Genomic DNA, 14,268 nt, shown 5'->3' with positions numbered 1-14,268 from the left:
CTATAGTTGCCTACAGTTTATAGTCTGAACATTATAAATAGGTGTTCAACAATTATTTCTTTAATGTTTTTTCTATTATCATTGGAGCCATTAGCAAGTAACTACAGTGTGGAGAGAATTAAGTATTAGCCTGCAAGTTAAGTGAACAAACATGATGAACTGCATAACTACTGTTCTGTTATTGTATGACATGAAGATAGACATACATTTAACCGCTACATTTGTCTGGGTTAGTCTGACATGCCCCTTAATTCCCCATAGTGTCTATGCATCTCTGTCATCTCTGTAACTCAGTGAGTCATTTCCTAAATGGTGACATGAATGACAGAGATTGTTGGACGGTAACGGGGGTGACTCACTAGCCCACCATAGATCAGGCTGTTCCTGTTTGTTTCTTGTAAACACTATTATGTGACTGCTACCACCTCATAGAGTATAGAGCGGACAGAGAGTGGCATCCAAAGTGAATACACTAGGCACCTTAATCATCCTGTTTCGGGTCTAATATCGCCACTTTGAGAGGATCTGGAAAGTTCTACAGACAGCAAGATATGCCATGAGAATGAAATGCAGAAAGAAGACAGGGGGAAACAGGAAATCCACATACACAATCCTCTCTGTACCTTCTCATCTGTTATCAAATAGATCCTAACTGTTGTCTCTCTTCATCTGTTATCAAATACATCAATCAAACTGTCAATATCTTGGAAGGCATTGGCATGAACTTTCTCCCACAGCGTGGCAGCTCATCAGATGTATGAAGGTTGTCTCCTAATGGTCAACACCTCAGATCCGTTATCATAAATATAAAATAAAATACCCTTCAAAGGCAGAAATCCTTTCAAGGTCAGTTAAATCTGAATAACATATTCATTTTTCTCTGGCCTAAAATAAGGCACCCCGACCTCTTTACCACTGCCAGACAGAGCTGAAGTATTTCCAGTTCACCCTGGCATCAAAAGAAACCTAACAGACCACAGGGGGTGCCTTTTAGCATTGGCTGCTGACAGCATCTCTCCCCAGACATTGAGGAGCTCCACCACAGCTGTCAGAGGTGAAAATAGGGCCACGGGGGCCTCAACAATACCAGGGGCCATGAATGTGACGGGCTCTTGGGCCGGGCCCCAAGTCACAGACAGGTTAATGGCTGGGGGCATTTGTTCCAGTGGTCCAGTTGTTTTGGAGACATTGTGGGGACGTTGATAGAATGTTATGGAGATGCTGTACCCCTAGAGCTGGTCACACACTGAAATATAGACACATTGTTATTTATTATACATTTATTTTTAAACACTGTGGTGATGAAGACATCATATTAGATCTGCATATGATTGCATGGACTTTAACGCAGTGCTCCGTTTCAGCACAGTGTCATGGTCTTATCTGGAGACATACTGGTTGGATTTTTGCTAAGTGATCTATTGAAACTGTCCCCTCTGAAGGACACTTGAAAAAGCAGTGGCTCACTGCCATGTGTGCACTCCCATCAGGAGCTCTCCGTCTAATGACTCTGAGCACACACACACACACACACACACGCACTCTCTCTCTCACACACACTTACATTTAGACTTCCAGACCTGACAACCTGCTAGCATTTTGCATACCTTGCAAGCGATAAAAAAACGTATTACCCCGCTGCCAAGATTTTACGTGCACCTGCACTAAGAATGTGCTGGGTTCTGACACTTTTGGTTTGCTATCACCAATGAAATAGCCTTACCATCAACATTTATGTACCTGAACTGGAGTTTATTTGAGGCCTAGAATGCAGCGCGTGCATGGATTTTTTTTGATCCATGCTAGAGTGTAGGCATGAGTGCACTGACTTGCAGTGGAACTTGTTGGGATGATTGAGTGTGCAATGCTGCATGGAAGGAAACAGTCTGGTCAAAAGATATCTGTTCTGGTAATGCTGCCCTTCGCAGAAAACCCCTAAAAGCCATGTACACTGTGCCAGTATGTCATTACAAAGAGCGTAGTCCTATGTCCTGGGATATAGCCATATGTCCACAGGCCGCTAATGATGCATTAAAAGCCTAGTAATCAGTTTACCTATGAGAAGGCATATTGAAATAATGGCAACCAGAGACTCGTAAAATATGTTGCAATGTGACTTTGCCTCAGCGCTTTCCCATCAGGTGTGGCACTTAGTTATAGGTAGATTAAATGTATTTACACAAAGCGAGGGAAAGCCTGTCTTTTCTCATGAGTTGTGAGCTCAGAGGCTAGTCACATCAGATCTTTTTGGAGTCACCAATTACCAAGCACTCAGGCATTCTGACAGGATTATTAAGCATTCTGAATCAAACAGTTAGGCCTTCTGAACATCATTATTAGGTTAAAAATGCTATTTGCTTATGGCTTGTGCAGTGTGTTGTGTGTTGCAAAGCTGGATGGTGCTTCCCCCGAGCTGAACTTCTAGTCATAAAAAAATATTTAAGGTTGGCAAGTCTGCTTGTTGTTGATTATTTCACTTGACTATACTCACACCAGTAAAAATAGTCTCTTTTACAGCTAGTAGCTATTGCTTCATTTTCATGTTGCTCAGCCGTTACAGGTTATTTGATAGAAATGTACAAGAAGTAATGTATAATTTCTTATTGCCTTGTTTACTGACAATATTGATTTCCCTCCTGCCATCCAATCTGGCATATAGTAAAGAGGAATTTGGCATAGGATCAGACTGTTCTCTTCCCCTCCTGAGCCTGTGTCCCTCCGCTAAGTGTTTAAAAGTCTGTCTTAAAGATAGACACAGCAATAGGTAAAACAAACAACCTCATTTGTTTTTCTCTGTTTACCTGCGAAAACAAGTATTCTCCTAGGCAAAGGACTTGTCTGTCTGTCATGTCATCCAGACGACCAGACTTCGCAGATTCAAGCTTTTCAAAGGCTCAGCATGGCAATTGTTTGATGATTCATAATTTACTGTTCTCGGTTTCTAAGGTACCTAGTTTCCTGTCAGAATAGAGGAGAATTGAATATACTTCTCAATGTTGGCATCCGTCATTAGGATGAGTTCCTGTTTTTTCCCGGTAGTCTCAAATAGGAATTTCAATGTGTGAGAAGTAGTCAAATAGTTTAACATCTTTCTCCACAGAATTACTGAAAATGTTCACCATTTCCTGTTGTGCCTATCTTTTGTCAGTCAAACCGGGTTGTGTATGGTAAAGCAGCGTTGTCTGTTTGGAATGAACCATAAGGGTGTTATCTCTGTGGTAAAGGTTGCTGATTTAGTGTAAAACGTGCTTTGCTGCTTCTTTTTGTAACCTGGTTTTATTGTTCCAGTAGGTGCCCAATGCCCAAAGGTATCGAGGTTAGGCCTCTGACCTGAACTGCTGTCTATAACAGAAAAGACTCAAAGAATGTATGATTGTTTTTAGAACAAGATTTGCAGCCAGACATTTGTTATCCCCCCACCAACCCCTTACTACACCATTTAATATCTCCCCTAATAACATCCAGGAAGTTCACATTGGTCCCTTTTCCTCTGCTGTGGTGATGTAGGGTCTGTAGGTCCGACAGGATATGATATCCCTTTTAGATAGGATCTGTGGAATTGGCGCAGTGTTTTCTTTAGAAAAGAGGTCAGTAATTATTATTTGGTTGGGGTTTATACATATATAAATGTTTACTCCAAATATAAGCACATTTTAGGTTTTACATAGACATTTCAGTAAATGGGAAATCTGACATGTACATTTATCACAGTCTTTGCAGCAACATAGCCCAGGGTTTGGAGCCCCTGGCTTGCATTATTTGGTTTGCTAATAGCAACAGTATCTAGTACATCTGGGCTTGAAATAAACACTTGTTTTATTTCACAGTTTGGTGTGCTTCATAAGTATGTAGTATTTCATGAATGAAATATACTACTGTTGGATAACCATGTTGGGTTTGGGTACCTTTCCTATCAAAAGCCTGCATATAATTAATTCACTGCATTGTCAAATTGCCTGCATTCAGGCTGTAAATGAATGGCATATGAGTTAGAGCCAGTTGGTGCACACGTGTGTGTGTGTGTGTGTGTATGTGTGTGTGTATGTGTGTGTCTACAGTACAAGTATGGTCTTTAATCCAGAGGAATGTTAGACTGGGGGTTGGCACTGCATAGGACAGGAAGCTGATAGTATCTCCCCCAGCCGTACTAGTGGTGGGAGTGAAGGGCTGGCCTCAGTGGAATCCCCAAACCAGGAGCAGACCCCCACCCCTGTTGTTGCCATACAGTCAGGTCATAATAGTGGTGGGGGTGAAGGGCTGGCCTCAGTGGAATCCCCAAACCAGGAGCAGACCCCCACCCCTGATGTTACCGTACGGTCAAGCAGGGGATCTGATGTTGCACACACACAGTCCATTTATTAGCAATATGCCTTCTACTCCCCTGAAGAAATGGTTAAGCAAAGGGGGGTGGTTTCGTGTGTGCTTGTGCATTAATGTGATCATCTGGCAAAGCAGCGTCAATATTTCACTGATTCCACTCTCGTTCTCTTCTCACATTCCCTCTCTCACATGGACTTGAAAGAGTTAAAAGGTTAAACTCTGACAGTAGCAGAAGGAGTGTAGCAGGTGTCTGGATGGTAGGTCAAATTGCTGAGTTGCTCCTGTTCTCTCAAGCCTCTCTCCCCAAAGTATTTTTTGGAACTTGCACAGAAAATCAATAGTAATTGCTGGGAGCTACCAAAACCAAGCAAGACAGCAGTTAGTGGATTTATGATTGCCCTGAGAGTGTATTTTCTGAACTACTTCTAAACCAAAATGCAGTAATGATTGCAAAGAGACCATGTATATCAAGCAGTAACACTTTTTAATTTAAGGTTTCCCTGCAACTTGCCATGTGGTCCAACATTAGTCAACATTTGTAGACTTTATCATCATTTTACACATTTGAAATACATGATTGTTATTACATTTATTTTTATCAAGCATTATTGGACACAAACGTGGAAAGAGATTGAGGAGAGAGTATTTTCTGAAATAGCAGTGGGCTGGCTTTGAACCCATTCTACAACTGTATATGTGCACCAGAGGCAATGGCTTAGACTGCTTTTCATTCAGATTTGACATTTTGTTGAAACTATGTCTGTCTTCCTTAGCCATTCTTATTTCCCTCTTAAAGACAGAATGGGTCCCTTGTCTGGAAACTGATAAGCCCCAAGAGGGAGAAGGGACAAGATAACGCCGAACTGACTCCACACCCTTTTACTCCCTTGCAACCAACAGTAGCTCATTTATGGAGGGCTAGCTTTACAACACACAGTTTGTATTCTCATGCAAGTGCCTCATTTTGCTGTCCCCTGGAGTAGGCATGTGAGAGAAAAGACTCACTCCTGCCCCTCTCCTTCCAGTTTAACTTAGGGAAATGTATGCCCATTTGCAAATCAATTGCCAGGCTTTGGTGAAAGAGAAGAGGAGTTGGAAGAGGGCTGCTGTAAAACAACAAACTTCAGTTTGGAGAGATGGCAGGGCTGTCTGGTTAAAAGAATTGAAGATGAAGGGAAGAATGAGGAAGTGGTTGGTTTTCTCTTTCCCCTAAAGCTTTTTTCCCCCACTCTCTCCAGTTTATAACCCTATTTAAATGTGCCTATGATATTCAGCTACAAATGTCTTAATGTGATCAGTTCGCTACAGCATGAAATGAATCCTGCAGCAACCAGAGATATATTTTTTATTCTGAATATAATAAGTGGAAAATAGTAGGGGTTGATACATTTTTGGGGGCAAATCAGATCTGACATTTTGAAGTGAAAATGACAAACTTTAGAAGCCTTTTTACATTTTGAATACAATACAAGTCTGCATTCCCTGCTGAGTAGGACAATTCCTGCCACAAGAAATTATGACACAACTTCTTTATAGTAGCCACTGCTCTGAAATTACAATGTAAAAGGATCTATCCTGTGGAGACTACAGTATTATTTAGAGAAATACAGGAATTGGTTTGAAGAAGGGGTTAGCTTAGCTGTGATTTCAAAAGCCAGTGCATGGATTAATCTTCTCTTTTTAGCCTCAGTGGGTGACAAGGATTTTAGGTACTGTGTTCTGAAATGCAACCCAGGACAGATATATTCTAAAAGAAAATCCTAGCTCCAACTGAACTAAGATGTCATCAGGGTCCAGATATATATTTGACAAAAGTTATATTTATGGATTTTGACTATCAAATCGAATTCAATGCAAAGATATAGAATTAATAGAATAGTGTTCCCGTTTCAAAACAAGGTTTGTTATTTCATTTCATTCTATTGCTTGTAAGGCATGTTCCTTTGGTTGGCAAAACACACAGTCAGTCCCAATATAATTTAATATGAATTAACCCACCAGTTATCCTCACGACAAACCTGTTCTTACCAACATGACATGACCAGAATCTTTACACATGACTAGAATTGCTCACGTATTACATACATGATTAGTCTGACAAAATATCTATTTACTAACCACACTTAGTATTGTAATAAGCGTTGTAAGAATGACCACTGTTGATCAAGGCGTCTCTTCAGCCAATATTACAACACACTTTACTAGTTGTCATTAGTGCAGTAAATTTCCATTTAAATTTGCCAACTGTACACGAGTATTGTTTTATTTTTCACCCCAATTTGACGTTTGAGCATACTTTCTTGATAGAATGCTTAAGTATCTACCTTTCTGCTTTCTTTTTTAGTATACTCAAAGGCTGGATATTTTTTTAAAATACTGTTTATGTTATGTTTTGTATTTCTAGAAAAGTGCATACCCTCAGAAATGTATTATTTGTAATATAACATGTAATGTAATAATATAATATGCAACAGAATTTAGTTTACTTGGAAGATACTTTCCCCCACTTGGCTAGGCAGAGATTGATGATGGAGATTTAAAATTTAACTTGTTCCTATCCACAGGAACTTAATGTAGAGAGTAACATTTATTATTTAAATGTTATGATATTTGTGCAGTTTGTGGGATGATGCTCTAAATTGCTTGTCTTTTTCATTTCTCAAACAAAATGTTTAAGATGTAAATGACCTTACATGCAAATTACTTTCCTGGCCCGTCTCACCAGAATGTCGGTCAAATGAGTACTTAAGTGATTTGTGAGAGTTGGGTGATGTGCAGATTGGGTTTTCTTTCCCATAGAACTAGATCAATCTGCTTAGTGGTTAAAAGCCCTTTCTGATGGGCATGGTGAAATAAATAGTGGAGGGAGTTGGCAGGGAGATGAAATAGTGGCATGCCCTCTTGTTTCAGACGACAAGGTCAGACTATCCCACTCGCTAACTTGAAGAGGTGAAAAGGCACAGGGTCAGCATTTTCTCATTCTCCATTATAGAAAGACATTGAAATCAGACTGTTCACTTACCAGGTTCCTTTCTCTTCACTCTTTCTCCCTGTCTTTCTCTTTCCCTCTAATTCTATTCCACTCTTTTATCTTTTATCATTCCTTCCTGTATCCTTCCCTTCGCTCTCTCTTTCTCACTCTTTCCTTTCACTTTCCCGTCTATAAATCCCTCTCATTCCACTCTACCTGTCACTGGCTTTCTCCCTCTTTCCCTTTCCTACTCTCTGTTTCCGTTTCACTCTTTGCCATTCTGCGCTGCTCAACTGTACTGATGTTTGGTGATAATCCTGATCATGCTTAGTCTGGAATTTGTTCCTGTCATTTCAGGGCTTACCCAACGAGCATGAAATACTCAAAACACTCTCATCCTTGCAGCTAATCAGTCACGATAGGTTGCTGTGGAGACTTAGTGGGCATCACAATATTGTATGTAATATTCTCAGAAAACTCTTAGTATGATTTTTGCAAGATTAGCATAGCGACCATAATGTAATTTCAGGCCAAACTTAGGAGTTATGTAATCAACACATTGTCCATGCGTACATTGATGACTGGTAAATACAACCACTTTATAATAAAGCATTCCATGCTTTTATAATCACATTAGTGTGGTGGGGTATAGTTGAGCAGTTGTCTACACATGGCAAATCATTGTATTAGAGTCCCGAAAAGAATGTACATTACAGAAAATATAAGCACTCTTTTTTTCAGTACCACCCAAATTGAGTCGCTGAATGCAGACTACAGCTCAGACCAATTAAGAGTCACACAGATTGTAGAGGGCTACTAAATAAACATCCCAGCGGCACTGGTTCTCCCAATGATGAAGATGATGATAAAGCCAACAGATTTTGTATCTTAAACTGAGCTAGTTAGCAAAATGAGCAAAAGGCAAGCACCAACAGATTAAACTGCAATCCATAGATTGCAGTTTCCAGTCATGACTGGCAGCCATTGCTAAATGATATGGTTAGAGGTGCCAAAATCTTTGTATTGATTTTGTTTGTAGCCGTAGTACAATAATAACAAGTTCTATCATTGGCATATGCTGCGTAAATTGAAGCAATCCCGACTATGTGCTTGTCATCAGATCTGACTGTGTTATGGGGTTAAATTCCTCTGATATTTAATTTTAGAATTATTTTGTGTCTGTTCAGACAGAAGAAATGGAATAAGTTGATTTGAAATACGTTTCAAATATAATCAGTTATTAATTTTTTTAAACCAAAGTTAATGGTGCTACAGCACCTCCAGCACTCGTACAACAGACCAACTTTCTACAGTTTCTAATCAACTCTCCTATAGTTTGTCAACTCCTCCACTTTCCTGGGGCACTGAACTCCATCTCTTGGTCAGCAGTTGGCATTTCTAAACATTTGCCAGATATTTAGCATGGCACTTCATTCTCCTTTAAAAAATGTAACATAACACTTAGCTCCATTTCTCTTTAAGTCCTTGGTTGCTATAATACAGTACATTAGTTCCCTTCACCTTTTCAAAACATTTGGTAAAGTATCTACCCAACTGTTCCGATCAGCCATGTCTACAATATTCATGGAGTAGCTCGAAAACCTGTCCTTCTGGGTTTCAACCCCCTAACTAATGTAGATCTGTTCAATCCTTTGACTTTAAAAAGACAACACACTAAAAGAAACATCTGTTTTTATTTTCAACTACATTTCTATCCCAGTTATCTGGAGTGTCAGATTGTTACCTGGTCATCTGTAGGCCCACGTAGGCTATAACAAACTGCTGGAATGGAGGTCATCTGGGAAAGGCCTATCATTCTCTGTGATAAGACCTATGATAAGGCATGGGTATTCAACTCTTGGAATCAACACGTTTCTTCTGGAAGAAGGTAATCGGTTTAAGTGATGGTTCATTAGTGAATGCCGTCATCTTGTATCTCCTCCGTCCACTAAAAGCATCCTTCCTTTGACTTGGTAATCCTGTGACCCTGGAGGACACGTCTGAGTAAAGGCATTCGCCCCGTGGATACAAATCCGCCCTCTTATCTGTGGTTATCAGACACGTTTGAACCTACGTTGTGACACCTGGCCCTGTAGAGAGCACTTCAGAGCCTCAGCAGCTCCACACTCCGCTGCCGGCGGGCCCTCTGAGCTGAGCTGGATTGGTCCTGGCGGGTCCCTGGGTTAGAGACCAGATGCTTCTGGAAGGGATGTTGAAGGGCCCAAAGAGGCCGCTTTTCCCTCTGGTCTAAGGATCAGTAGCCCAGGGCAACAATGGAAGATTGCCTTGCATGGGCTGGCGTCGTTCAGATGCGACATTAAATGGGTGATCAGATGGGACATTAAATGGGTAGCAGCTTGCTACATTCCCAACCTGGTGCTTATGCCATCATGTAGACCTAATGATCTCCCTTATAGGGGCTTTGTGTAAGGTTTTACTGTACTACTAACATAAATAATAGAACAAATGACCAGAGGACATTTGCAGTTATTTTTTTTAAAGTTGATGCTTCAAATATTTTTTACAAAGTTGTTCAGAATCCCTGAGATATTTCCCATTTAAACTCTCTTGGCGGTCTGTCTATCAGTTTGCATTGACTTTTCTGGTCTCCTAAGGCAAAGGGAGGCGAAAACTAGTCCGTTAGAAGTTGTATTCTATACAGTGCACACACTCCAGCAACAAAACCTGCTGAAATATAACCTGTCCTCGTGTTTTCAGAATCTAGAAGTTGAATGGTAAAGGTGTGTTCTTCGCCTATGTTTGAGTGTCCAGAGGTACAGTTGAAGAGCTGTTGACTAGTTTGTTCTGTGGTGCCACCCACTGAGCTCTTTTTTGGAGTGTCTCTCCTGTAAATAGAGGCCGTGTTTGGGGTGGAGTAGCAATCTGAAGCACCATAAACGGTGCAGTTCTGTCACTGCGGCATGGGACCGAGTACTGGATACGCCTGACAGTACTGCTGGAAAGTTCCGGAAAGGTGTTGTATATTGGCACATCACCGTTCGGGGTTTGGATGGGGATGGTCTAATCTCATCGTGCCCTAGTGGGTTGTCATTGGAGGAGCATTCCCATCCATTGGCATCGGTCCAGGTTATTCCTGGCTTCCACATAATGATTAGTACCAACCGCCCCCTGTAGAACCCTGTCCAACAGCGTACACACTGGAGCATTCAGAATAAAATAGTGTATATGTGTGTGCATGTTTCCTTACTTCAAATGATTCTGTTCTGAAAATATGCTCTCTCTCTCTTGCGCTATTAGTTAACACCCTATCTGGTATAGTGTATTGTATTAACCCCTTCTGAACTCAGAGATGGGCGAACATTATATAACAATATCCAAAAAATCACAAGGCAGAACACGCCATTAACTCTTTCTCAGTCTTTCGGTTGTACATGACAGTGATGAATGGGGTACACAGTCGACCTACTTGGTTAAATAAAAACAAACAGGGAAATAAATATAAGAAATGAAGTCAAGTCACTCACCCAATTCCTTTCAATCCCTTGACCCCCGCACGTCTATTCCAGGATCCCGGCCCAGGCTGGAGGATGCCCCCCCGCGGATCGTGGAGCACCCCTCCGACCTGATTGTGTCCAAGGGAGAGCCGGCCACCCTCAACTGCAAGGCGGAGGGGCGTCCCAGCCCCATGGTGGAGTGGTACAAAGACGGTGAACGGGTGGAGACGGACAGGGAAGACCCGCGCTCTCACCGCATGCTGCTTCCCAGCGGCTCCCTCTTCTTCCTGCGCATCGTCCACGGTCGACGGAGCAAACCGGATGAGGGGGTCTACGTGTGCGTGGCGCGCAACTACCTAGGCGAGGCAGTGAGTCGCAACGCGTCACTGGAGGTGGCAAGTAAGTGCCTTGGCTGCTGTCTGCTGTTTTGGCTCTCGGGGTCAGAGGGTGGTGTGTTTGAGCCGGTGTGGCAGATTTGGCTGGAGTATAGCACTGACAGAGAAGCGAGGCCGTCCTCCGCCGATTGGTTTATTAATGCAAATCAGAGATGGCTCAAGCAAAATACTGGGAAGGAATCCTGTTGCTAGGTCAGTCGATGGTGGTTGTTTCCACTTGTTAGCGCCCCGATATATTTTGCACACACAATATTGAAAACCCTGTTCGAATGGAAAGCATTGGAAATTGGTTCCTATCAGCTTTTCACAACAAGACGCTGCTGCTATCTGCTCTGGTCTAATGAAATGTGTTTGGGCCAATATGATTTCACTGTGAGATAAGCTGATGTGCTCTTGCATTAGAATTGCATTTTATTTTTATTGTAAAGGCTGGCTTTTCCCCATAACTGCCTATCCTCACAATCCTTCAAATAAGCCCTGAAGCCCAGAAACGGTGGTTTTACTGACAGTGTTGTACAATTCAGCGCTTTCATCCATGCATTTTTGTTCACCATATATTCGGTATAACTGCTGAAGAGTAAGTGAGCAATATTATCTTGGAAGGCTACTACACTATAAACACGTTTTCAAGCCTAATTTCCCTGCTTCCAATTCTTCCAGAATGAGTCCATTGCATGTTCTGTGGCAGGCTTGTTAGGCCTGCTTGTGTCACCTGAACGGGGAGCGTAACTCAAAGGGTGACCTTCTTACCTTGTCTCGCTTTATGTCCTAATGCCACAATTTGTTTTTATGGCTTTGGCTTCCAGCAGGAACATTGGTGTTGTGGTCCTGAGTGGCATATTTGTCTCTTTAGCGAGGTGTACTTTGGCCAGTAAAGCCTAAAGAGGTAATGGTCTGTTCTAGGGGAGCATGCTGCAGAGAACACAAGACCTAGAGAGCTGCGGAACAGGGCACTTTGCTGTGTTTTTGCAAGTGTGTGTGTGTGTGTGTGTGTGTGTACACCCAACAGGAGATTTTCTGTGCCCTGGCCCAGTGTCGGTTTACAGCTGAGGTGGCCTTGAGAGAAACTGCTCTCCTCGCCAGCTGTGGGCGCATGCCAAACTTGCCAATGTGTGGGTGCCCGATATAAGATTCTGGACAATTGGTGCCAGGACCCTCGGTGCCAGGAGAAAGAGCGTGGCATCGATGTGGCATGGTGGCGGCCTGTCAGTGGTGGTGTGCCCCAGTTAGTGAGCAGAGAGTAGGAGCCAGCTGGCAAGTGGGGGGGGGGGGGGGGGGGGGGGGTCACTCACAGGTTCAGGGGGTTTAACCTCTAAATGTCCCATCTGCTGCCAGCGGGAAGTATGCATGGAAAGGCACTGAGCAGCACAGTTGATTGGTGGTCTAGAGATTAGACAGGTACTGTCTCAAGGGTGCGTGTGTGTGTGTGCGTGCTAATGTTTCATTCTATCTACGCATGTGTGTGTTAGTGTTCTAGTGTGCATGTGTGTGCGTGTTTGTGCGAGTGCTTTTGTGTTGTGCACAGTGTCCACGTCACAGGTCCTATCCCATTTCATGGACTCCAGAGCCATGTTTAACAGCATGTAACGTGTCATAGGAGCACAGTGGATCCAGTGTTTGAGATTCAGACGGCCTGGCCCCAGGTCTTTGACGGTCAGTCCATTGTTTGGTGTTTTATAGTTTTGCTCTGACGGTTTTATCGCGCCCTCCGTCTCCACCACCGCTTTTATGGTTCATGTAAAAGGAGGAGAGGGGAGGAGGTGTTCCAGGGAGACCAGGGGACAGACTGCCCTGAGACACATTTAAAATAAGGCTGCCTTGGCGGGGGGAAGGGGGGGGGGGTTGTGGGGATGGGTGTTCCCAAAAAGAGCCATTACGGTCAACTGGAGGTCAGCGGTGGTTTCCAGAGAAACAGGTGAGGGCAGGATGGCAGCTGCCCCCTGGCATTCTGGTAATAAACAGGTGAAGGGAGGATGTGTCGACATTGTCTGGTGTCGTCCCCACACCACCGCGCACACACATGCATACCCTGCGCATGTACAGATGTCCTCGGCGACTTCGTGAAAATGTATGTAAGCGCATAGGCTACACGTGTCAAGAACAGATCACGTTGGGGTCACCCTGACAGAACGTCTCATGTAGCCTATTAATCAGACCTGCCCGTCCTCAAATGCACCCCCCCCCCCACCACCCCTCCCCTGGATTTGGAGGTTTTGGGGAATTAGGAATGGCAGGAAGGGGGAACTTGGCAGATAAGAGTGTCTGAGTTGCACCCCTCCCTTTTTGAAATGGCCAAGCTGCTGCAGGTCAGTCTGTCCTCAGGCGGCTCCAGGCTGGTTGCCCTCTCTGTTATTAACCCTGGGTGTCAGGGTCAATGGGGCCACGTTGCTCCAGAGCTGCTTCACGCTCCTGACTAAGCACTTTCCATCCTCACGTCCAGCTGGGAGTGGAAATACAGACCTTAGCCTACAGTCGCAAACAGATAAAGGATGTTTTCTCGCAGCAGTGCCATCAGTGGTTCTGAAGCAATTTGTCACCTTTGATATACTTGCTTCATTGTTTTCACCTATTTCTAACCTCTCTTTAAGAGATCATTAAAAATAAAATTGAACTCACACGAGCGGTGATATTTTCATTCAATTGGTTCGTGCTTTTATTGTGAAAGCTTCAGATTTTCAATGATCTTGCCGGTCACGTCTTTGTGTGCATTGGCGCCATACGTTTTTTATGGTTAGTCTACAGTAAGTTGTGACAAGTAACATTATTTGATTTGAGATGAATTTCCGCTGAAAGTGCCCTCTGGGACTTTGCTGGATGATGTAGTCTCCCTTCAGTAGTTGACCTCTCCGAGTTGGACTGTATCTGAGCTGAGCTGTCTCTGAGCTGTCCTGTGTGTCCAGGCTTCACTAATGGGATCAGTAGGCTTGCCTTCAGGCTCGTGGAGGCTAAGGACAGGCCAGAGGACAGGACCAGGGGGGCTAAACACAAAAGGAGGTGAGGCCGGGCCCCTCTGGCTGGCCCCTCTGCTCCCCTATCTGTCTGGTAGTCATCGATCTGGGCCCACTGGCCAAACCTGTTCTACTCAGAGGATCATGAATTAATTAGACCAGACTGGGGCTAATGAGAC

The 14,268-nt window shown here is 43.3% G+C and overlaps 1 protein-coding gene across 1 annotated transcript in view; it reads left to right on the top strand.

Moving 5' to 3' along the window:
• Positions 1 to 14,268, top strand: part of robo3 (roundabout, axon guidance receptor, homolog 3 (Drosophila)) — a 159,926-nt gene that overhangs the window by 72,402 nt on the left and 73,256 nt on the right. Inside the window, 1 exon segment of the mRNA XM_020048525.3 lies at positions 10,819 to 11,145. Within this exon segment, the coding sequence (XP_019904084.2) occupies positions 10,819 to 11,145 (327 nt within the window).

The sequence above is a fragment of the Esox lucius genome, chromosome 7 (assembly GCF_011004845.1).
Source record: "Esox lucius isolate fEsoLuc1 chromosome 7, fEsoLuc1.pri, whole genome shotgun sequence".
NCBI classification, from domain to species: Eukaryota; Metazoa; Chordata; class Actinopteri; order Esociformes; family Esocidae; genus Esox; species Esox lucius.
Note: the sequence above shows the minus strand (reverse complement) of the source record. Positions and strands in the feature narration are given on the sequence as shown.